General features: G+C 36.0%; 1 protein-coding gene across 1 annotated transcript in view; it reads left to right on the top strand.

Annotated features, from left to right (window-relative positions):
* The window catches only part of CUL1 (cullin 1), a 53815-nt gene that overhangs the window by 16000 nt on the left and 16004 nt on the right, over positions 1 to 21811 (top strand). The window contains exons 2-8 of the mRNA XM_072853400.1: positions 6 to 298; positions 11450 to 11624; positions 12802 to 12969; positions 14047 to 14097; positions 15205 to 15295; positions 15980 to 16143; positions 19281 to 19443. Coding sequence (XP_072709501.1) covers positions 159 to 298; positions 11450 to 11624; positions 12802 to 12969; positions 14047 to 14097; positions 15205 to 15295; positions 15980 to 16143; positions 19281 to 19443 — 952 coding nt within the window. The 5' untranslated portion in view covers positions 6 to 158. The remainder of the gene's footprint in view (positions 1 to 5; positions 299 to 11449; positions 11625 to 12801; positions 12970 to 14046; positions 14098 to 15204; positions 15296 to 15979; positions 16144 to 19280; positions 19444 to 21811) is intronic.

Genomic DNA, 21811 nt, shown 5'->3' with positions numbered 1-21811 from the left:
TGCAGATTATCTTCCTGGGAAACATCACTCTTTGTATGTAAAGAATATCTCACTGAGTTGCTGCAGCTGAGTTTAGAATGTTACTTGACTTGTGATTCTGATGGAGGAATAACCAGATCTCAGGCTGCTGCACTGGAAGACTTCACAGGAAATACAAAATGTCCTCTAATAGGAGTCAGAACCCGCATGGACTTAAACAGATTGGTCTTGACCAGATATGGGATGACCTAAGAGCTGGAATTCAACAGGTTTACACCAGACAAAGTATGGCAAAATCCAGATACATGGAACTCTACACGTATCCTAATGCCTAAGCCAGTTAGTACTTTCACTATTAGTAGATTAGAGATGGCTTTTTACTTTTCTAAACTCAAAATTGCTTCATAACTATTTGACTTAGTGGCTTTTAGGAATATATTTTTCTTTTGGAGATTAGCCTTTTCTGTTTAAATCTTACTAGCAAATAAGCAGGAACATTCTGTTGTCTGGAAAACTGTCTTCATAATTATGGCTACCTCTGAATTTTTGATTACTATTTGAAGGTTTGATTACTATTATCTTTGATAGAGCAGGTGTTTAAAGTGATTTTATTAATAGGCCTAATTTTGAGCCCACGATACACCAAAAGAAAACAGAAATTCTTTTTCCTTTATATGTTAGTCTCTGGCAGTATGCTGCAATTCTTACTGGTAATAATGTCCAGTTACCTGGAAAATTTTTCTCATGTCAACCTCAGAGTAGTACTTTACTCTTGAGTTGGTTTTATAATTTTCCAGTTGGAGTGAGAACACACCCAGTGGATTTCTCTTGAATTCCTACCTTGCATCAAAGAGCTATTGAAATTTTCCAGCATCTTCCCATTCTGGGAGTTGTTATAAGATACTAAAAGGAGGTTGTGTTCATCCCTGTATGTGTGTGCTGCAGTACTACTTGGAAGATTGTAGCAAACTTGTTTCTGTCAGGTAGTGCATGAGGATCTTTTATAACTAATTTGAAGGAGGGATGTGCCTCTTGCTGTATTACAGTTTCAGTGTTTGACTCAGGACTTTGTGTGGAAAGTGAGAAATCCTTCTTCTATGTTCTACCTATAAAGTGGCATGTAAATGGATTTGATGAGGAACCACCTGTTTTGCATCTGTTCTGTGTTCACTCTTGTAACCTTGTATTGCTCAGTAGAGTAAGCACCGCTTAAGATGGTGGTACAGCAAAGTGTGTAGACATATAATAGAAGAAATCACTGAATACATTTCCTATCTTACTTTAAGTAGTTCTGCTATTTTTTAATCAGTTTTTAGAGGTTTGTTTTAATAAAGGTTATTGTTCTGATACATAAATTAATGTCTAAAGCTGTTGTTGGCACTGATTTGGAATTGCATATCAAATTTTAGTCTGTGTTAATTTTTTTGAAAGGACAGAGCTTTTATAAAAGAAAGAGGAGCTTGAAGGCTATAAAGCCATTAATTCTGTAGTTCTCTGGACTTTCTAAGGAGATAGAAAAGTTTGTTTTCTGTACATGTAATCTCAGAGTCAATGTGTAATCTGATCTGTGCCTGCAGAATCCATGATCCTGGGAGGTATGGGAAAAACTCTGAGCAGTCTGCTGAGTATTCCTAGTATACTTCTTTAATAGTTATGGGAATATGCAATAACATTTGGTTTAGGGTCAGAACTTTTCCTAAGACTTGAAATGACTGATTTCTTGCAGCACTAGGTTCAGTATTGTTCTTGACTGAATGAAATAAGTCTGCAAAAGTTGAATGTTAGAAAACTGACATGTAGTAGAACCTCTGAGAGACTTTTTTCTTCTCAGTTTCTTTAATATATTCCTGTTTGCGCATTCTATCAAGCAGGGCAGCTGAAGACTAAATACTTATAATGGTAATGTTAAAACACTTGCTTTTTTTTCCTCTCCTTCTGATGTTCTCAAATATTCTTGGGACGAAGCTGTAAAAGGGATATGTTGTCTATTAACTACTCATTTCCTCCTTGCTGCTTCAAGGAGTTGTTGGGTCTGAAACTAAGGTCGGTTTTTGTTACTTTCATAAGTGAATTCATTTAGTGGATAATTTGGTGGTTGACTTTAATTTGTGGATTAGTTTAATAGTCTGGTAACTCAGAATATTTGACACTGGTTAGGCTAAGAGTTTTTAATCTATTATGAAGATGACAATGCACTTTGCATCCTGTACCAAGTGCACATGTTCAAAAGCTGTGCTTAAGATTACTCCCCATTCAGATGCAGTATGTGTAACACATTTGCTCAGTCTCTGTGTACAGCAAGTTTAGTAGATTGATGGACATTTATTTTAGGAGGCTCAGCCTATCAAGCAGCTTGGTTTGGAAAGCAAAACAGATGCAGATGAGTTTCAGCTGCAGCTGTAATTGGTCTGAAGATTAGCCCTACTTACAGGCTTGCTGGTTGTGACAGCAGTTTGGAAATCTTGTGCAGTGGACAGTTTAGTAATTTCCTCATCCTCTTTTGTCTTTTCCCCACCCCTGTTTTTTTTCTGTTTTTTTTTTTTTTTTTTTGTCAGGGTATTGCTCCTGAAGTGGATTCCATTTCATCCCTCTAATTTACAAGAGAAGGAGGAGAACCATGCATACAAGCAAAACTGCCTTTACTGTATCTGGTATCGAATTTTCAGTCGTAATTGATTGGAGATGAGGAAGTTTTTGTTTTGCCTTGTTCAAGTTAATCTGGGAAAGAATTAGAAGAGTTACACAGTTCAGACAGTTTGGATCTCCATCCTACCTCCATTCATTTTCTTTGTTCAGAGTGTCTGTTTTTGTGAGACACTAGATTCAGTCTCTGAATACAGACCAGAGCTTGTACTTAAGGTGGTTTTTTCCTTCATTCTGAGAATACTGAAGAGATGAACCAAGAAATCTTGTTTCTGAATGGTGGTTCTCAAGATCTTCTTCCCTACTTTTTCTAATTTAGATTGGTTTGTGCTTCTGATTACAGGGTGTATTTTTTGTCAAATCAGATGATCACCAAATGTTTTTCAGTACTGCGTATAATTTTGTGATTCCTTTTGCCCTGCCAGCTATGCCAAAGCACCTAACCAGAAGAGCAGTGCTTTATAGAAGTTGTGATATTTTTATTTACCCTTCCTTACATGATTATGAAGATCAGTGTAGTAATGTACTTTAATTACTTTCTGAGGTATGTTCTTTGTGTTTCCGATTGAGAATTTACAACTTCCATATAGAAAAAGAATTCCTTTAGAACAGTGCTTGCTGTGGAAGAAGAGACTGGTTTTTTGTGTGTGTGGTTTGTTGTTTTGGGGTTTTTTCCCATGTGTGGGATTCTTGAAAATTAAATCCTTTATCTGGATGCTTTTCTGTCCCTTACTCAGATAATTAAGTTATTTCTAGTACTGAAGAACCTAGTAGCTTCTGCAATAGTAACTAACGTCGTGTGACAGGCTGTATTACAAGCTAGCATAGGATTACGTGCCAAGCATTGACTTCATGCAGAAAAGAGAAATAGTCAATAAGATTAACTAGATTTCTAGGAATGGTAGACCTAACAGCATTACTAACGTTGTGAGGGAAGGGCCTTATTACCCTATTTTTCCTTTAGTGACAATTAGTTTGGAGGCTGTTAGCAATAGGACTGCTTTGTAAAAGGCAATGTTAGAGCAGTGATAAAGTCACTCAGGAGTCACTCCTGGAACTGAGGAGGACAACAGCAAGTTTTGGTACACTGCACCTGAGAGGGGGGGTTCACTCAGAAGTAATTCTCTCTACTTTATGCAGAGGGAAAAAGTTCAAGCTGCTGTTCTGCAACAGCAAAAAAGGAACCCCATTTGCTGCAATTAGTCAAGGAGTAATGAAATTCTAGTATCAATGTATAGGAATATCTCTCTGTGGCATTTAGTCTGTTTGGAGGAATCTGACAGTCTGTCCTAGAGAGAACTGTGCTTGCGTGTAGCAAGTTGTGAGCTTCTGTTTTGAATTGTTGGTGGAAGACCTACTACTAGAATTATTCTTACTCAACTTGCTCAGATTTATATTGCTATAAGTTACTTGTCTTTATGGCCACCTCTTCTTAAACTCCATTTGGCAATGATAAAATATTCATACATCTTGTGCTAGTTTCCTTTTTTTTGGCAGAAGGTGATGCCCATTTTTTTGAGTGAGTCTGCATATGGTGAGTCTGCAATTTCTTTTTCTCAGGCCTCATGGTGTGAGAGGGTGAATTGGGATTTACATACATTTGGATTTAAACTCTGCAGTGGAGAGAATGAAAGGATTTTGTTACTCTTCTCATTTCATGTATCTTAAGCAGATTCTCAGACCAGGTACTAGACTATCAGAAAACTTTCCTGCACTGTATTAAACTAACATCATATATCATAGTGGCTTACCCAAAAAGCTGAATAACTTTCTGAGATTCTTATTTTCTTCCTCCAAGCACACAACAACCTCTCAATTTCCAGATATGATTGGTGAATGGGAAGCTTAGTGGTGGGCTTTTATTTCATATGTGTGTACTTTTTATTTGAAACGTCAAAATGACTTTTTTTGGCATAAACTCATGGTTTCACTGTCTTGATTTACAAAACATAATGTGAGAAGCACCTTTAAGGAATTTTTTTAGACAGTGTAGTTAATTTATGCCCATAAGGAATAGAGGAACCTTTTTGTCCACTTTTAATATTTAAAGAAAATTCAACTGGGCAAAATAAGACTGTTTAAAGATTCCAAGTACCATTATTTTATAATAAATAAGGTTTTTATCTATAGTAAGATATCTTAAAATATTTTTATTGATAAGAAGAGTATACAGTACTATGGAAGGTGTGGTTGTTTTACTAAAAAGTGCATCTGCAATGTCCAAATTGGCGTTCAAAGTCTTTCTAATGTTGTGTACATAAAAATCTTACTGTTGATTTCAGCGGTTCCTATAATACATTTGAGTCATTGTGTTTGGCATAATTGTCATATAGCTCTTATGTGAAACTTTGAAGTAAAATGGCTGAATTTACTATGACTTAAAATTTGCTCAAGTCTTACACCCGTAAATTGGATTTTACAAATGTGTTTCTTGTATTATTGTTCCATTATTAGGCACAGTAATTCTTTTCAAAACTAATTGCTTTAAGTATTTTAAGGTTAGGTGAAGGTTAGCTTGTTCTGTCACATTTCATTATTTTATGAAAAATCTTTTCCTTGTTTCTGAATTTGCTTATTGTGATTTGGTTTTGTTAACTTACTTTAACGGAGTTATAGTTACCGATTATCCATTGGACCAAATGTAAGTAGTTGTACATCACAAAAGGTTACTGTAACCTGTTTTATAAGCTGGGATTTTTTTTCTCAGATATTAGCAAGTGGTAAAGGAAAAGACTGTGTTAAACATTAAATAATTAAGTGTAGTATGTTTACATTTTAAAAATACCAGATGACTCAGGATAATCTGTCCATAAAATAGAACGTATAAATACATTTAATGTTTTTTTTTTTCTGTGGATAGATTCAGCACCAGTAGTACATATTGCCCAAGCAAAATCACGAAGCCCTTCTCTTGGCATCCATTTGCCAAGGTCTTTTGTAGTTGCTTCTATTACAGTCCTTCTCCTAGTGGCTTTGACTGGAATTCCTGTATTTTAGTAGGATTTTAGATCAGCAGATGTATATTAAAACTGTGAGAATATTTTATTTTCTGATTACATTAATCTGTTGTTACCAGGCAGCATGGTATGTTGTTTTTTTTCCTGAACAGATTATTATGCTTTTTCTGTACAGTAAAGATACTGGGGTGTTAGGGCATGGACTTTTTAACTCAGAAACTGTTCTACTTTCTCTTGAGATTCTCTCACTCTAAGCTATCCTTTCAGTTTAATGTCAAATTGTTTAAGGTCGCTCTGGATACATCAAAGCAGCCTCCGCTGTCTGCTGGTGTTAATCCTGCTTATATTCAATATGATATTTCGTAGCATTTCTCATGTACCAGTTAGTGCTTGTGTGAAGGAATGTGAAGGTAGAAGTAAATGTATTTGTATCCTTCGAACACATAAACAAATACATTTTTCCTTGTGTGGAAAGGTAGGTATGATTGTATGGTTTTGTGTATATTTATAAAAATTGCTGCTTCGATTTGAAAGAAGTACAGAATATGTTTATATTAGTGCAATCAGTTCCTTTTTTTTATGTTGTTCTCCACAATGATTGCTTGCTGTTCTACTTGCTTTTTATAGTAACCAAGAGTATTCTGTACAAAACCAACTTCTGTCAATGCAAAGAACTTTAAACTTAAAAGCAACCTCAGTTACGGTGGTTCTTACGCTTCCTGGCATAAAGACTGTACACTTTGTATATGCATTTGGCTTTGAAAATTTGTGTTTTCCTTGTAACTCAGTGCTTCTCTGTGATTTGTTTGAGTTTATGCCATGAAGAGGGAAACAAGAAGTTATCTATTAGTCTTCAGATGGCTTTTGCTAGAAGTCTCTCAGATCTCAGACTTGCAAAAACTTGTCTGAGCTCAGTTATGCCTGGATTTTCATAGCAGCTGCATGGCTGATGCTGTAATAGCTCCTTCGGTCTCTGCCTCAGTCCTTCCTTGACTAAAATGGGGATGGTTTAACAGTGTAATGGTATCTGATCTAAACACTTAAATGTGTAATTGATCTTACGATAAAGTGTATTGAAACACAAATGGAGAATGTGTGGGGTTGGGGGCAGGGTCTTGATTTTTTTGTTTGTTTTCTTTGAACTGCTTTGTGGCATATCTGTAACCCTTCCTTACTGGATGACAAACTGAACATACTTAAAATAGGCTCTTGCTGATACCTCCCTGAAAAGAATGAAGGTTTCTGAGGTTTTTTTGTTTTACTGCTGCTCCTCAGAAAGCTGAAGTGGGTGTTTAAAGCACTTGTTCTGAAAAGTGATTGATTTTTTGGTAACCTCATCATTTCAAAAACTTGAGCGAAATTCCTCTGTCTGTTTGACTTACGAAATTTTGGAGTCATGTAGGCATGTCCACTTCTCTTCGCAGCTTTACTTCTGCATGAGGTGGTGTTGTCAGGTTGGCACAGCCCAATCTTCTGGACACACAGGAGTTGAAATGGCTTTGATAATTTTGAAGAAAATATGTAAAGTTCTTCTCTAGTAAATATAGTAAGCTGTATTGCTTGTATTAGAAGTGGTTTTACAAGAATACAAAACTTCCATAATCTTTCCTAGCAATTTTCCTATCAGTATTTTCAGTAACTTTCTATATGATGTTCTATATATACCTTTGGTGTACTCTAGGAAAATACAAATTTTTGACAAAAGTGGAACTAATCTCAACTTGTTTCTGTAGGCCAGCTGTTGAGGTGGCAGAGCACTCAGCATAGAGTTAATTACCACTTTAGATCTGTGAAATAGCGAATTTATGCCTAAAATTGATCTTTATACTACAGAGGCTAGAAGTAATAAGAGAGAAATTCTGGTGAGAGAGTTGTTCAGCTTTTGTTGTTGTTGCATGCTTCCTCCTTTTCAAAAGCTTTGTTGTTGTTTCTCTCTGCCTTATAGTTTTGTGCTATGTTGTATTAATTCTGCTTCCCTTTCTGTTCCTTTTAATTTTACATATCTGTTCCTCAAGCAGACTTATTCCAGTTATTATAATTTTTCATAGCAAAATAGAACAACTGTGGGGACCCAGTTGTGCTGCTGAAAGGGGAATCAGTTATTACCTCAGCAGAACTGTTTTCTTTATAAAAAATGTAAGATTAGGGGCTCATGTGAAACTGAGTAATTTGCACTCATCAATGTGAAATCTGAGTGTTTTCCTGTTGTGTGTTGAATTACAAAACTGATACTTGTCTCATATAATTTCTATTTGCACTTACTCCTGGAGGAAAAAAATGCTGTATGGAGTATTTTGGTACTTTTCTGGGGCTGAGGGTAGATTAGAGGTGACCGTGGCATGTTCAACCTTGTGTTTTGATGGCATACTTGCTCAAAAAGTATGCACACTACTACTGAAAGGGTCTGTCTCACTTCCCCTGTGTGGACACAGACATTCAGATCTGCTCAGTAAAGGATCTGGGAACAGGGACAACAGTTAGTTCTAGCGGCAGTCACTTCCCCAGTCCAAATCACTGGTTGCCTGCATGAACTCCCATGCTACTGGAAAAGCAGGTGGCAAGTAAGCCCACCAGGTGGGTTGTGGGTCAGGATCATTTCTTTCAGTGGAGAGATGATCTCCTACAAGACCCTAAATTCATTATGGTGTGGCAGCATAGGATTTTTTTTCCTTTGCACTGCCTGACTTTAGAAACTGTGTCAAGGTTGTCAAAAGCAGTGTAAATTATATCAAAGACGAAGGCAGCAAAGTTAATTTCTCTTTGGCTGCTTCTTGTATCCCATTTTGAAGAGTTTCAGAGGAGAATAAAGTTCTGAAAAAGATTTGTCATCTTAAACAGCACAATGCTGAATCAGTTTATAAATTTCCTTGCAGTCTTCTACCTCAAATTTTAATTTAGATAAGTAAATGTAATTTCTTCCTCACTGTAAGGAAGGTGTAGAAGTTAGAGGAGATGGATCTTGATCTGTTCCTCCTGTAGATGGTTTGTCTGTTTTCTGGGCCAAGTCTGAAGTTCAGCAGCCAGAAGCTTGGGGAGCAGTGCAGCTTCACTGGTGCAAGCTATTCTATTGATGAATTAACTTCTCTGCTTGTTGTAGTATGTGAATTGCTATGCAGAATTGTGCAAACACCCACAGAAACGTTTCCTAATAGCTGTTTGGATATGTATATGGCTTCCAGCCTACGAAGCAGTTGAGGGGATTGGTTTGCTTTCTGCAACCAAGAATTCTTTTCATAGTGTTCCCCTTGTGATTCTCAGATGGACTGTCACGTACTTCGTTGTAAGCAGTGCAAGTCTGATTTTGTTTTGAGTATGTCAGTCTTTCTGTCAGTGGTTGGCTTTAGCAGATGGGGACACAGATTGTCAACAAAGTGTGAGAGAGCATTCTTTTATGTATAATATGTCAAAGAGTTATTTACACTTAAAAACTGCCTTCTGCACAGGCAGACTAACTTCAGTTTGACTTGCACAGAACAACTGAACTACAGCATTTCAAAAGTGCCGTCTTGGACACTTTGGCTAGCAAGACTTAAGCCAGAATAACAAGTAAAGATGGGCGTTACTGGTATATTTTTACTCCAGCTCTGAGCTGATTAGCGTCAGGCATAGACAAAAGGTCTCAGTCTCTCTCAGTGTTTACTTTACAAGGCATCTTGGTTTTAATAGTACATGTATGGGGTTAGAAAAAAGCCTATGTCTTCTAACCTTGGTCTTTTATTTTTCTGAAGGCTGTTGTGATTATTCTTGGAGAAGAACAGAAAGAGTATTTTCATCAGGCAGTACTCAGAAACGGCAAGAATTACCCATTGTCTAGACAATCCTCATATTTTTAGGCTTGTTCAAAGCCATTTGGGATAGGAGAGTTAGGGGAAGAAGGAGGCAAGACTGCCAACTGGGTATTTATGAATCAGCCTTAAATTCCTTGTATTGTGATGGAGAGACTTTCCACACACAATTCAGAGGACCTTATATTAACTATTTTAAAGTTAAACTGTGAGGTAAGCCCTGCTTTTCTTGTTTGTGAAAAGAAAGTAAGTTTTGTATCTAGAGAAAAATTGTTAATGCTGAGTGATGTTCCTCACTTGAACAGGGAATTCTGAAATAGAAGTGTAGATGGTAAAAGTAGCAACAGTGCCAGGAAAGTTGAACAAACAAATGACTAGGAGCTGGGAGAAATCATTAATGTCCAGGAAATAAGTGTCTGTAGAGATAAGAGGCTGATAAAGGTTCAGTTGCTAAGCACAAATGAAGGTTTTATGTTATTAGTTTATATCATGGGAAATCTAGTTATCTGCCACCTGGATGAGGTAACAGGTAAGAAATAAATGTATGTTTTCAAAAAGGGTTAATCTTAGGCAAAGAGCCTAAGAGCCTTACCCTTTTGGACAGAATGCGATGACTTTCTGAACAAGTACATGAGTATAGACCATGAGCAGGCTTTCCTTTCAGTTTGACACAAAGACCATGAGCCTTGTTCCTGGTGGCATGCAGGACACTCCTATCCTTAAACCCAGTTTAAGGATATGATTTGTCCATGAAGCTGCTTTTTGAAGTAATTGCAAGGGAGCTAGCTGGATATTTGAAGAGATTTTTCTGCTTGAGCTGTACTGTTTAAATACTAGAAGCAAGCCTGTTCATAATAACTGTAATGCATCATATATTTCGGGTTTATAATTCCCTTGGTATTTAATTGTGGTGATGTCTTCCATTATATTGTGCTGGTCTTTCTGAAGGGAAAGATAAAAGGCAAATCTCAGCAACGTATTAATTTCCTAATACGTGGCATACTGTGGAGGAAGCCTATCTAGTGGTTAAAGCTTGGCCCATTAGTTAAAACACAAGTTAAACCAAATTAGACCTTCTGGATTGCTTAATACAATGTTCTCTAACAAAGGATGTGACTCAAAAGCCTGCCCTCGGACTGTCAGTAGAAGCGTGAGTGCTCAGTAGCTTCATTCCTGTTGGCTAATCGTTTGCCGGGTGAGCCATTAGGGTAACTTTTGTTGTCAGATCTGAGTCCTCATCTAGTTGAATTTGAGTGCTACCAAGCTAGTTTATTTTCCTTGTTTGTGGAGTGCAGTTTCTTTCAGGATGCTTTCGTATTTGAAGTGTTTTGAGGAATGTGACTTCCACTTACTACTTTGGAAGAATTCTGAATATTTGAATGTTTTAGATCAGAAAGCAGAATGTTTTCTTGAAATGTTACATTAACAGATACAGCAAGTCTTCTGGGCTGTATTAGTATGAGAGGAAAAATTATTGCTCCCACATACTTAAATGTTGGGATTATACTTGTAGCCTAAAATTGAGTTTCAGTGAATCTCATAATAAAGTTCTCTTATGGTGTGCATTTGAGTGCATGTGTCTCACCATTACTGCTTTCTAGGTTTGTCCCTTGTCTGCCAGTGTTAAATGGCCAAATCTTTCATAAAGGATTGTGTTAGAAAGAATGCAAAAATATTATCCTCTTGTGTTTTCAACTACTGAATGTTGCTTGAGGCTAGTGTTGAAATTTCTTCCTGTTCAAATGAAAGTATTTGTAGAAGGCCAATATAATACATCAAATAAATTCCATTTAAACCTTGAAAATAATGTTATCAGCAAATTCCACTGCTTTGTATTCTTGGTGGTCTTGCTAAGTAAGTGTTAGGTAAATTTAATGTTGGTGTCAGTATTTGCAGTGCACTCAGCAGTCTGACGTTTCTGCTGAAGATAATTCTCCTGAAAATTACTTCATTTTCTTGGCTTTGGTTTGATTTTATGTAATTTATGGTCATATAAAAATATCTTATTGAAATTAAAATATTGTTTTTCATTGTATTTTTAATGTCTGCTGCTGGCACATATATATACCTTAACTTTCCTGTCAGTCATGTTTATAACTACTGTACTAGTGTACACCAGTCTAATCAAGCACGGGGAGCTGGAGTACCTCCTTCTAAATCGAAAAAGGGCCAGACACCTGGAGGTGCTCAGTTTGTTGGCTTGGAATTGTACAAAAGGCTAAAAGAATTTCTGAAGAACTACTTGACAAATCTCCTTAAGGTAAGATGGGACATTAGATTAATCTGCATTTGTAGTAGTAATATGAGTTGGGTAGAGAAAAGCTTGTATCAACAAACCTAGAGGTGTATGCAGCCGCCGGAAGTAAATTGAATGATGTTGAATTTTGCTTTTGTCTCCATTAGCCATTAAAAAGTTCTGTAGGCTTTACCTCAGGCATAGATCAGTTGCTAAGTGTACCTGTGAGCCACTTTTCCTCTTCAAGCCAAAGCAATGTTTCTGTGTTTTATAGAAGTAACGTTATAAGCCATCTTAAGCTGTCCCGTATCTTGAACAAGAATAGCTAGACTTTCTAACCAATTAACCAGCATATTGGTAATGCTGAAAAAATAGTTGCCTGTAATGTTCAAAATGCCTGATGGTAGCCGTTAATTTAATTTAATAAACAAACTACTAATAGAGCAGGATGTTGCACTGCTTTTTTTGAAAGGAACCATGCTTTTAACTTTTGGGATTTTAGTTTTGAGCAATAATAAAAGAATTCTTGGTGTCCTATCAAGTCTACTGTGTAATTAATTTATGAAGCTGCATAAAGGTGTCTGAGGTCTTATCCAGAATGCACTCCTGGCTTTATTCCCTTGTCCATTCAAGCTGTAGTGGTCCAGTTTAGAAAGATACTTGAACTTCCATGTGTTACAACTTTATCTTCTTTTTTTTCTGTAACAAGAACAAATATGATGCCATACTCATTTCCAAGAACACAGGGTTCCATTTACTACCTGACAGGCTCCTAGAGAAGACCCCATCTATGCTCACTTGTTTCAACTCCCCAAGTAGCAGCAGTGGGAGTGGGTGGTGTATTTTATGGAGATTGTCATGTTGAATGCATTACCATTGCACTGGCGTGTTTTACCTAGCACACTCATCAGTGTCGCGATCTGTTTCTAATGTGGTCCCCTCTTGCTGTCTCTCAAAGGAGGGATGGGAGTGTCTTTTGGAGCTTTGTCTATGGTGTGCATTTTTTTTACCCGTGTTCTAATTTCTAAATCTCATACTGGTCTTGTGCTTTATTAATGCAGAAGTAAGTGTATTAGCACTATGTTTCCTGTAAATATATTGCATGGTGTAGATTTATTACACAGTCGATTTGTACACCCTTATATATCTTGGTTGTACCTTAAAATTACCCAACAGTACTGGCAAACTTTTATTATTTCAGGATGGTGAAGATTTGATGGATGAGAGTGTGCTGAAATTCTACACTCAACAGTGGGAAGATTATAGGTTTTCAAGCAAAGTATTGAATGGGATATGTGCCTACCTCAATCGACATTGGGTTCGTCGTGAGTGCGATGAAGGTCGTAAAGGAATATATGAAATTTATTCAGTAAGTAGCTTTTTGAAGTCAGTGACTTATCCATTCCATCTGTCACATTTGCATTATCATCCTGCAGATTGCTCCTTGAAACTTGTATGAAGTTCATAGAAGTTTTGAAGAAGTGGGCAAAGTGGAGATCTCCCCACTTTCTCTGCTCCCACCCCAGTATATTTGTAAAAACTCCATGGGTCTAAACCTGTGAGATGTTCAATCTGCCTTGTACGTATTGGGACTACCAGTATTAGTATAAACTGTTGAGGGTTGTCTGTTTCTGAATATTTGCTGCTTATACTGTTTGTGTGCATCAGTATGGCCTTGTCATTCCACTTAGAATTCAGTCAAGTGTTTCAAATATAGAATGGAGAAGTAAATTGTTCTGTTTTTTTTTTTTCTGTTGACTTCAATACATCTCTACAAATTTTTTAGCATCCAAGCTGCTAAGATTGAGTCAGCATTTGGTTTGTAATATAAGTTATTTTGGTACAGTTCTGAAAGACTGTGATCTTGATAATTTTTTTGTAATATCAAGTGATATAAACAAGGGAAGAACATAGCAGAAATTCTGTATCTCAGATAACTAAAGGAACTTTTTTTTTTTTAAATAAAGGATAGTTATTGTCCTTGCTGGTGAAGCGTTATGGAAGTGATGTGTTATTTTACTGCTTCACTAAAATAACTTTGCATATGGTAGTAAAACAGTTGGTATCCTTACTTCCCTCCCTCCTAACTTCACCAGCCTAATGCTAAGGGACTGTGTCAGCCTGAAAATCACCAAAAAAAAAAAAAAGCTGTATGTTGTCAAAGTAACTTGCAGGGTTTGTTAGCTTTCAGAGTTGGCAGTGGATCATGGTCAGAAAAGGGGACATCTTAGGTAGAGTTAGTAATAAAGCAAATGGTAATTTTATTGTGAAACAGTCTTGTTGCATGAGAAATGTGTGTGCCAAAATATAATAATTAAAAAAGTTCTGATTATTTAGCATACTATATCAGCTTTCCTTAAGGAGTTATCCTGCATGTGTATGTGTGTGTGTGTATATATAAATATTTTCTTTATTCCATCTTTCATCTCCCTTCCTTTGCTTCTAGCTTGCCTTGGTGACTTGGAGAGACTGCTTATTCAGGCCATTAAATAAGCAGGTATATATATATATATATATGTTATAACTATAGTGTTATGTTATAGGGTTAATTTTATATATTGTTAGTAACTGTTCCAAGGAGAATTTGGAGGATGGGGGGCAGACCCACAAAATAAAAGGGAGCCTTCTGCTTCTCCTTTGTGATGTTAAAAAAATAAATATTTGGGAGGAATGAGCCTTTCTCTGTGTGTGTGGTTGAACCTTGATACCAAGACTGTTCTGTTATCTCTTTGACGAGAGGACCCTTGGCTTTTTTCTCTTCTTTTTTTCCTTTAAAAATAAACAAAACAAAACAAACCCCAAAAACAAAAAAACCCAAAAAAAACATTAAGGGGGCTTGTCTTAAATGAAGTAACAACTTCAGCTGTTTCCAAGCCAGGCGGGAGTACTGGCTGATGGTCATGTCGTAAGGTTTGAGAGTCAACGTTGTATGAGAACAGATAGTGACAGGCCTGGGATTTTGGTCTCTTCTAATGTTACTGTGAATCTTTAAATTTACACTGATGCCTGGGATATTCAGGCCAACTAAATATTTTTAATTAGTGAATCAGCACAATATGAAACAAGACATTCCATCACAACAAAATATTATATTTATGTATGTTTGATTTAATTCTTATTTACCAGTACTTCATGATGAAAAGACTGTATTATATTATGAAAATATTAGCTAGATTTCAGTTTAGAGGAACAGTAGTTGCAACACATTATTTATCAGCATAAGCCGATAGTGTTCTTTGTGTAAAGTACAGGTGGTTAGTTCAGCTCTTACTGCAAAGTTTTCATGTACTTCAGCTATAAAACAAACAGAAGTTTGGTTTAGACGGTGCTTTTTGAAATTAAAAAAAAAAAAGAGAGACCAAGCACTTTCATACCCTTTTACAGCTCCCCACTAATCGGACTGTAATTACGTTGTAGAACTTAAAGGTGTGTAGCATACTCTGTGATGTCTGTAGGAAATTTATATGTTCAGGTGTCCTTAAATTTTGTTCTCAAGGGGCTTGATGTGTCTTGAATATACAAATACACCCCTGATTAAATACTGTGCTTGACCTACCAGCTGCTTTCTCTGTGCTTGACTTGCTTTTAATCTCTCTTTTCTAAGGTAACAAATGCTGTGTTGAAATTGATTGAAAAGGAAAGAAACGGTGAAACTATCAATACAAGGCTGATCAGTGGAGTTGTACAATCTTATGGTAAATGAGATTTCTTTAAGGTTTTATTACTCTCTTAAAAATAAATAAATATATATTCCCTATCAGAGCCCAGAAGTAGCATCCCACCTCCTTGGATGTCCAGTAAAGATTTTTACAGTAAAATAAATGCAGTTATATATTGTTTAACTTCATGTTTGTAGAGACATTTGACACAGTTGATTATACCATATTTGTAAAGCTTGAAAGCACGGCTGATAGGCAAGAGTGTTCATTGTTTACGAATCACTTATTTAGGAGGTAAATCTGGAAGGGGGGAAGCATAGTATTTTATAAAGCGGAGTGGGATTGTTTTTGAAATTGAGAGTTTTGCTATGCAGATTAAGGACTGGTTTCATTAATAAAACAACGTATGCACGTAAGCTGGAACTCTAAGAGGAAAAAATGGAGGGGGAATTTGAACTAGCTTTTGAGATAGGATTTGGAAAACTTCACTATCATCCATTTTGTAATGTATCAAAAAGTGCAGTTTCCATGAGTAATGTCATGTGCTGCTTATTTTTTAAATGCAAAATAAATGTATAGTTTTAAAAGTTTTTAAAAGTGATGCTGATACTGTCCCCATTGATTACGTTCATGTAAGTTAGAAGGAAGGTACCTGCTTAGTTGCAAGAGACCACTTCATAAAAGACAATTTTGTCATTACTTGCTTTTTTTTTTTTGTAGTGGAGCTGGGGCTGAATGAAGATGATGCATTTGCAAAAGGACCTACACTAACTGTCTATAAAGAATCCTTTGAATCTCAGTTTCTTGCTGACACAGAGAGATTTTATACACGAGAAAGTACTGAATTCTTGCAACAGAACCCAGTCACAGAGTACATGAAGAAGGTAAGTTTATTAAATAAGCTTGGTGATTATTTTCTGCATACAGATATTTTTTAGAGGTAAAGTAATATAAATTCTTGGCTTTTGTTATCAGTTTCTTAAAATGATGATTATTTTAGAGAAACAATTAGCTCTTTTTCCCTATGGTGATTTGCTTCTATGTTTATCTAGTCTGAAGTTTGTCTCCTTAGTGTATTTCAGTAAGTACAATGAAAGTTTGAAACTTTCTTAATGCGCAAAATGGAAGTGAGTGTTAAAATAAATTCAGGGGTTTTTTTAGACTTCAAGACACCAAAATAGTCATTCTGCTTTAGACCTACATGTTTACTGTTCCTATACACGGAACTGTGTGTTGGCACAGGACAGGTTCCTTGGTACAGGACAGTAAAAAGCTGTCTGAAGGTCATTGCAATTTCAAGAACTAGAGATTTGGGGCAAGTAGAAAGAACTTGCCAAACACTTTGGAAGGCTTCAAAAATCCACAGAAGAGCAACTCGCTTTGCTTGAAGCTGAAAACACATGTAAAGCTAGCAGAAGGAAGGGGAAATCTTCTGCAGGAAAGTGTGTAGCCTTAAGTCTCTGCTCAAATTTGTATACTAGTGATGTATACAAGCTGTTTGGGCTGTCTTGGCATCTCCTTGCAGATAATGTGCATACTTTGAAATAAAACTGAACAAGAAACTTTTCATTACTTATTTCCTGGGATTTAACTGATGAAACTGAAAAAGATGTGTATTAGACTCTACAGTAAATATGATCAGAGCTTGCAAAATGATACAAACTAAGGGATGTGACCTAGTGGAAAGGGGAAACTTACGAATTGAAGCTAAAAGCTAGTTCACTGGAACAGATTGTCTGATCTCTCTAGTCTGCGTGCTCTGCTGGAGAGGTCAAGAGAGGTCATGCAGGTTTTCAGAACTGTTAATTTAAAATTCAGATAGGTTTGTCCTTCAGTTTTATCTTACTTCATTATGCATAAGGAATTCTTAACATTTTTAACTTAAACATGACAAGGCAGTTTTGTAAACTTCATTATTTTTTCTGTTTGGGTATTGTAATCTTGCATGCCACTTAAATGCCTGTAAAAAAGTAGTACTCCCCATAATTATTACTCAGGTATTGCTAGAATTAGGGTTCTTTTCTGTTACGAAACACCTTAAATGAGACTGATGTGAAAAGCTGCAAGTTGTCCAGCAGTCACATGGCATACTATAGGTAAGAAGGTTTTAAAAGTCATCTGTTGGAAGTATGAACTACAAAGTATTCTGCTATTAGTATGCTTACTTGACTTTCGCACTGAAGCACTGGGCACTGAGTTCTAATTGGGGATAAATAACATTGCAAAATAAAAACAAAAAGAAACCTGCTGGAGTACCTTAGTGTGCATCAGCATAACATCAGTGTTAGCATGATATAGTAGAATTCTGGTGGTTTCTTGTAGAATACTCAATGAAATCTTAATTAGAATTAGGATATGTATATGTAGTTATATAGGCAGACTTACTGAGTTTAGAAGGATTGTGAATTTTTCTTCTCAGGCCAGAACTCATGAGTAAAGCTGGCATGGCCTGATGTGCTGTAGGGAAAAAGGTCAGTATTTCTTAAGACTGTCCCTCGAAATAAAGTCTCCAACTGAACTTTTGATCTTTATAGTTAAAACAGCCAAACATATGTTGTGTGAACTAATTATTTTTCCCTTGTTTTTGAAATACGACTTTAAAAGGAAAATGGAATTATAAGAACACAAAAAGTGAGAGAGTATAAGCAAATTTGAAGTCAGAGTGAATGTTTATTTTCATAAAGGAGCTCAAAGTGAGAGCTGACTGTTAACATTAAAAGTGAAAGTCTAAGGATATTTTAAGAAGCGGCATTGGAAGTGGCAGAATTTCCTGAACTACAGAAATACAGAATTGATTAAATGTAAGATAAGTAGTCCTACTAGTCTGATTCCAGTTTCCAGCGTTCATCAGAAAGATTTGCTGCTATTTTCTGTCATTAAGGAAGTGAATTGTTGTTCCTTACTGGTAAGAAACTGGCAAATACTCTGAAGCATGAGCTTATATCCCTTCCCAGACTGTTGATTTTGTTTCCCGTATTTAGACCTGTACTGGTTTAACTCTAGGAGGCAGTAGTCTAGGACCATTTCACAAGAGCCAAGTGCAAAATTACTCCAGAAATAAGTGAAGCTAACAGTGGCAGAGATTATTTAAAGCTGTCTGTGTATGATGCAGCGTACATGCAGTGAAATTGTTCTTTTTTGTTGTTGTCCCTAATATGATCTTTCAGGCTTAGTCAATACATCTAAAATACTAGGAAAATGCATTAATTTAATTTCCTTCTCTTGGTGACATTATTAATTCAAATAATTTGGACTGATAAGGGAACATATGCACTTTATCCCTAATAATGTGCTGCAATTACAGATGGCTTGTAAAGTGAATCTTTAACACTCTTGCAAACAAAATAGAGGTAATTGTTATATAAACAACTTCAGTTTTACATTTTAGTGTAAGTACTGTTCCTTGAGTGACATTTAGAATTTTGGTTTGCTGCGAAGATTTGCAAAGGTAGCATTTCACATTTAATTTCGCCAAATTAAATGCTAGTATAATTTAAATGATTGTAGATTATTGGGAAGATTTTCTGTGTAAGAATGTAGATGAGAAGAAATAAATTTGTCATGGGCATACTGTTAAATTGTGGTTTTCTGCCTTTTAGTTTTGTGGAGGCATGAAATATATTCATATTTGTCTTAAAACTACCTCTGTAGCTGGAGAGCTTGCTGATGCTAAAACTGCCAGCATCTCATGTCAGCAGCTTTCTTCTTCTCTGACAGCAGATTTCCATCTGTAAACTTCTTATTCAGAAGCAATGGGAAAACAATCTTGCTGTGATTCTCCCCCCCAATTAAACAGTATATAATATTATCATCAGCATAAACATTGATTCCATATGTATATTATGATTCCCAGAGAAATAACTGCTTAAGTAGGTGGACCATAACACAGCATTAGTGAGAGGTTTGATTTTTGTTGTTGTTGTTTTCTAGATGAATTTACTAAATAGTCATCTGTTTTCTGCTGTTGGATTTCTGTCCTGCCTTCCATACAGGTTTCATGTTTTACCTCTCTGTTCTGTAGGCTGAAGCTCGCCTTCTTGAGGAACAGCGTAGAGTTCAGGTATATCTCCATGAGAGTACACAAGATGAATTAGCACGAAAATGTGAGCAAGTACTTATTGAAAAACACCTGGAGATATTTCATACAGAGTTTCAGAATTTGTTGGATGCTGACAAAAATGAAGGTAAGGAGATTCAAAGGCTTAGAGTTTTAGGCTTAGAGCTCTTCCCTGATGATTTGTGAATAATGTAAATTCTGGTGATAGCTGAATGTGATTTGTTCAGGAATTAGATTAAGAGAGAAGATAGACACTAAATTGATTGACAAGCAGCTTTGTATTAAATTGGGATCGCTGAGGATATTGCCTCAAGAAGCCTATTCAGATCCTAAATATTAAGGCAAAACAGCACTAATTTCGATTTCTCTTAACATGGCTGGAAGAGCTTCAAGAGCACTCGAGCCATCCTTCCGGCAGGAGCTGAAGCTTGCATGAGAGAGATGTGAGATGAAAAACAGACCAGTAGTCTTACCGGCTGTTTCAGTTTAATCCATGGATCTTTCTGAGTCAGCAGTGAGAATTTTAAAATCCAAGTTGTCTAGAAGTATGTATAGGAAATTTTAAAAGAGGAATAGAAGCAATTAAGGAACTTCTAAATATAGTATATAAAATATATAAAACTGCATATAGAGCACAAGGAAAGGGTGGAAATTATTAATTGATCAGATAATTTTAGCTGTGAAAATGAGTCTTAAGTGCCACTAATGGATCAAGTTTTATACCTTCTTAGAGAACACATAGAATAAAGACTTCTTCAGTGGTTCCTTTAAAATAAGTAAAGATTATCAAAGAGTTTAGGTATCTTTAAGGAATTGTCAATTGTATTGGTTTTTATGAGTTTCTTCAGGAGTTAATGCTTAGCACAAAATAACAGTCAAAACTAGGGCCAGATAATTTCTGTGCATTGTGCAGGTGATGAGGATGAATGGTGTTTCTGATTTTCCCAGTTGGGGAATTAATTAAATCTATATAGGAAGTAAAGATAAAGCTCTGTAGCTGAAATACCGCTTTTAAGAAAGTGACAGAATTTAAGAGATACTATGATTAAATTACTATTGATGGTACTGTTTGTTTGAGAGTTGTGAATTGCAACTATGACTCTGCTCTTAAAAGAGCAACTATGAGTAATTACTATAATCATCATGTTGATAACTAAGAGATGCTTCAAAATAGAAAAGGGCAATTCAGCATGATTAGTAGGTCAGAATTTACCTGTTTCAAAGGTAAATAGAAGATTTTTATCCTGTACTAGTATTTTAGTCAGATGTTATGTTTGTAAATAAATTTATTCTGTAATTGGAAGAGATTTTGATACAGATGGGTGTTGACTAGTAAAATGACTTTTTAAATGTCTTCTGACAATAGAAATAGTAATAGCACAAACAAGAACATTTTTCTGGACTCAGGAGGCCTTCCCAGGCTTTTCTTTTTTCCCCTTACTTTATCAAGCTCATGGGTTATCTGAGCCTTTAATAGTCACTTACCATAGTGATCCAATTCCATAAGTTTGTAAATAAGTTTGTAAAAAAGCAAAAGTACCACCTTGTGTCTTGGGCACCATCTTGTTATATGTCTTTGGTTTACTTCACTTGGGTTATTTCTAAGATTAATTAGGCATTTTAAAACACCTGATTTTTTTCCTTCTTTTTCAAAATACTTCCTTTTCTCTTATCAGGCTTCACTTGTGCAAATCACAGTAGTTCCCTGGCCCTTTTTAAGTTTCATGAAGTCTCAAGAAATATTTATTTTGAAAGATTCTTTGAGAATTCATTCTTTAATCACTATAATCAGTTCACTCTCAAATTTGTAGTGCACTACAATAGTCTATTGTAGACTATCCTAAACTTACAATAAAATCTTGCTCTCAATTAAAATTTTTATTGCTTTGCTCTTGAAAGTACACTGGTTTTGAGGTTCTCCCATGTGAAGTATGTAAAGCATATCATATTACAAGCCACTCCTGTTGGTGTTCTGTAACTTTTTAATCGCATTGTGCAGCTAGTTATAAAGATTGCGGAACATATTTGTCATGTGTTACCTATTCACATCAGTATGATACCTACAGGAAATAATTATGTTTATTGGGAGCAGGCTGTAACGATTTAGGTGGAGTTACCGTGTAAATCTTCCTTGAGGCTTTGTAGCATCTCTTCCATGTGTCACCAAATACAGGCATCCTGACAGACCAACCTGTGAACCCTTATTTGTGGGTAGGTCTAACAGCAGCTTATTGTATCTATGCATAGCATTATTTTCCCACTTTTTTTCTAAAATTCTGTAGGTAAAAACCACCATTCTTATGTTGTTATAAAAGTTTAACATTGGTTGCAGATATGGTTTTCAGACAGAAAAAATGTTTGCTTTTTCAGATCCAAAAGTTTAAGCTTGCTGAAGTTCTAAGGAATGGAAAGCATTATATGGAAACAGGTCTGAATATAGAGGTGTCATTGCTTCAGTATTAAAGGCATCGAGTTCTGTGTGTTGTATTTCAGAG

Source organism: Ciconia boyciana, chromosome 2 (assembly GCF_034638445.1).
Source record: "Ciconia boyciana chromosome 2, ASM3463844v1, whole genome shotgun sequence".
Classification (NCBI taxonomy): Eukaryota; Metazoa; Chordata; class Aves; order Ciconiiformes; family Ciconiidae; genus Ciconia; species Ciconia boyciana.
Note: the sequence above shows the minus strand (reverse complement) of the source record. Positions and strands in the feature narration are given on the sequence as shown.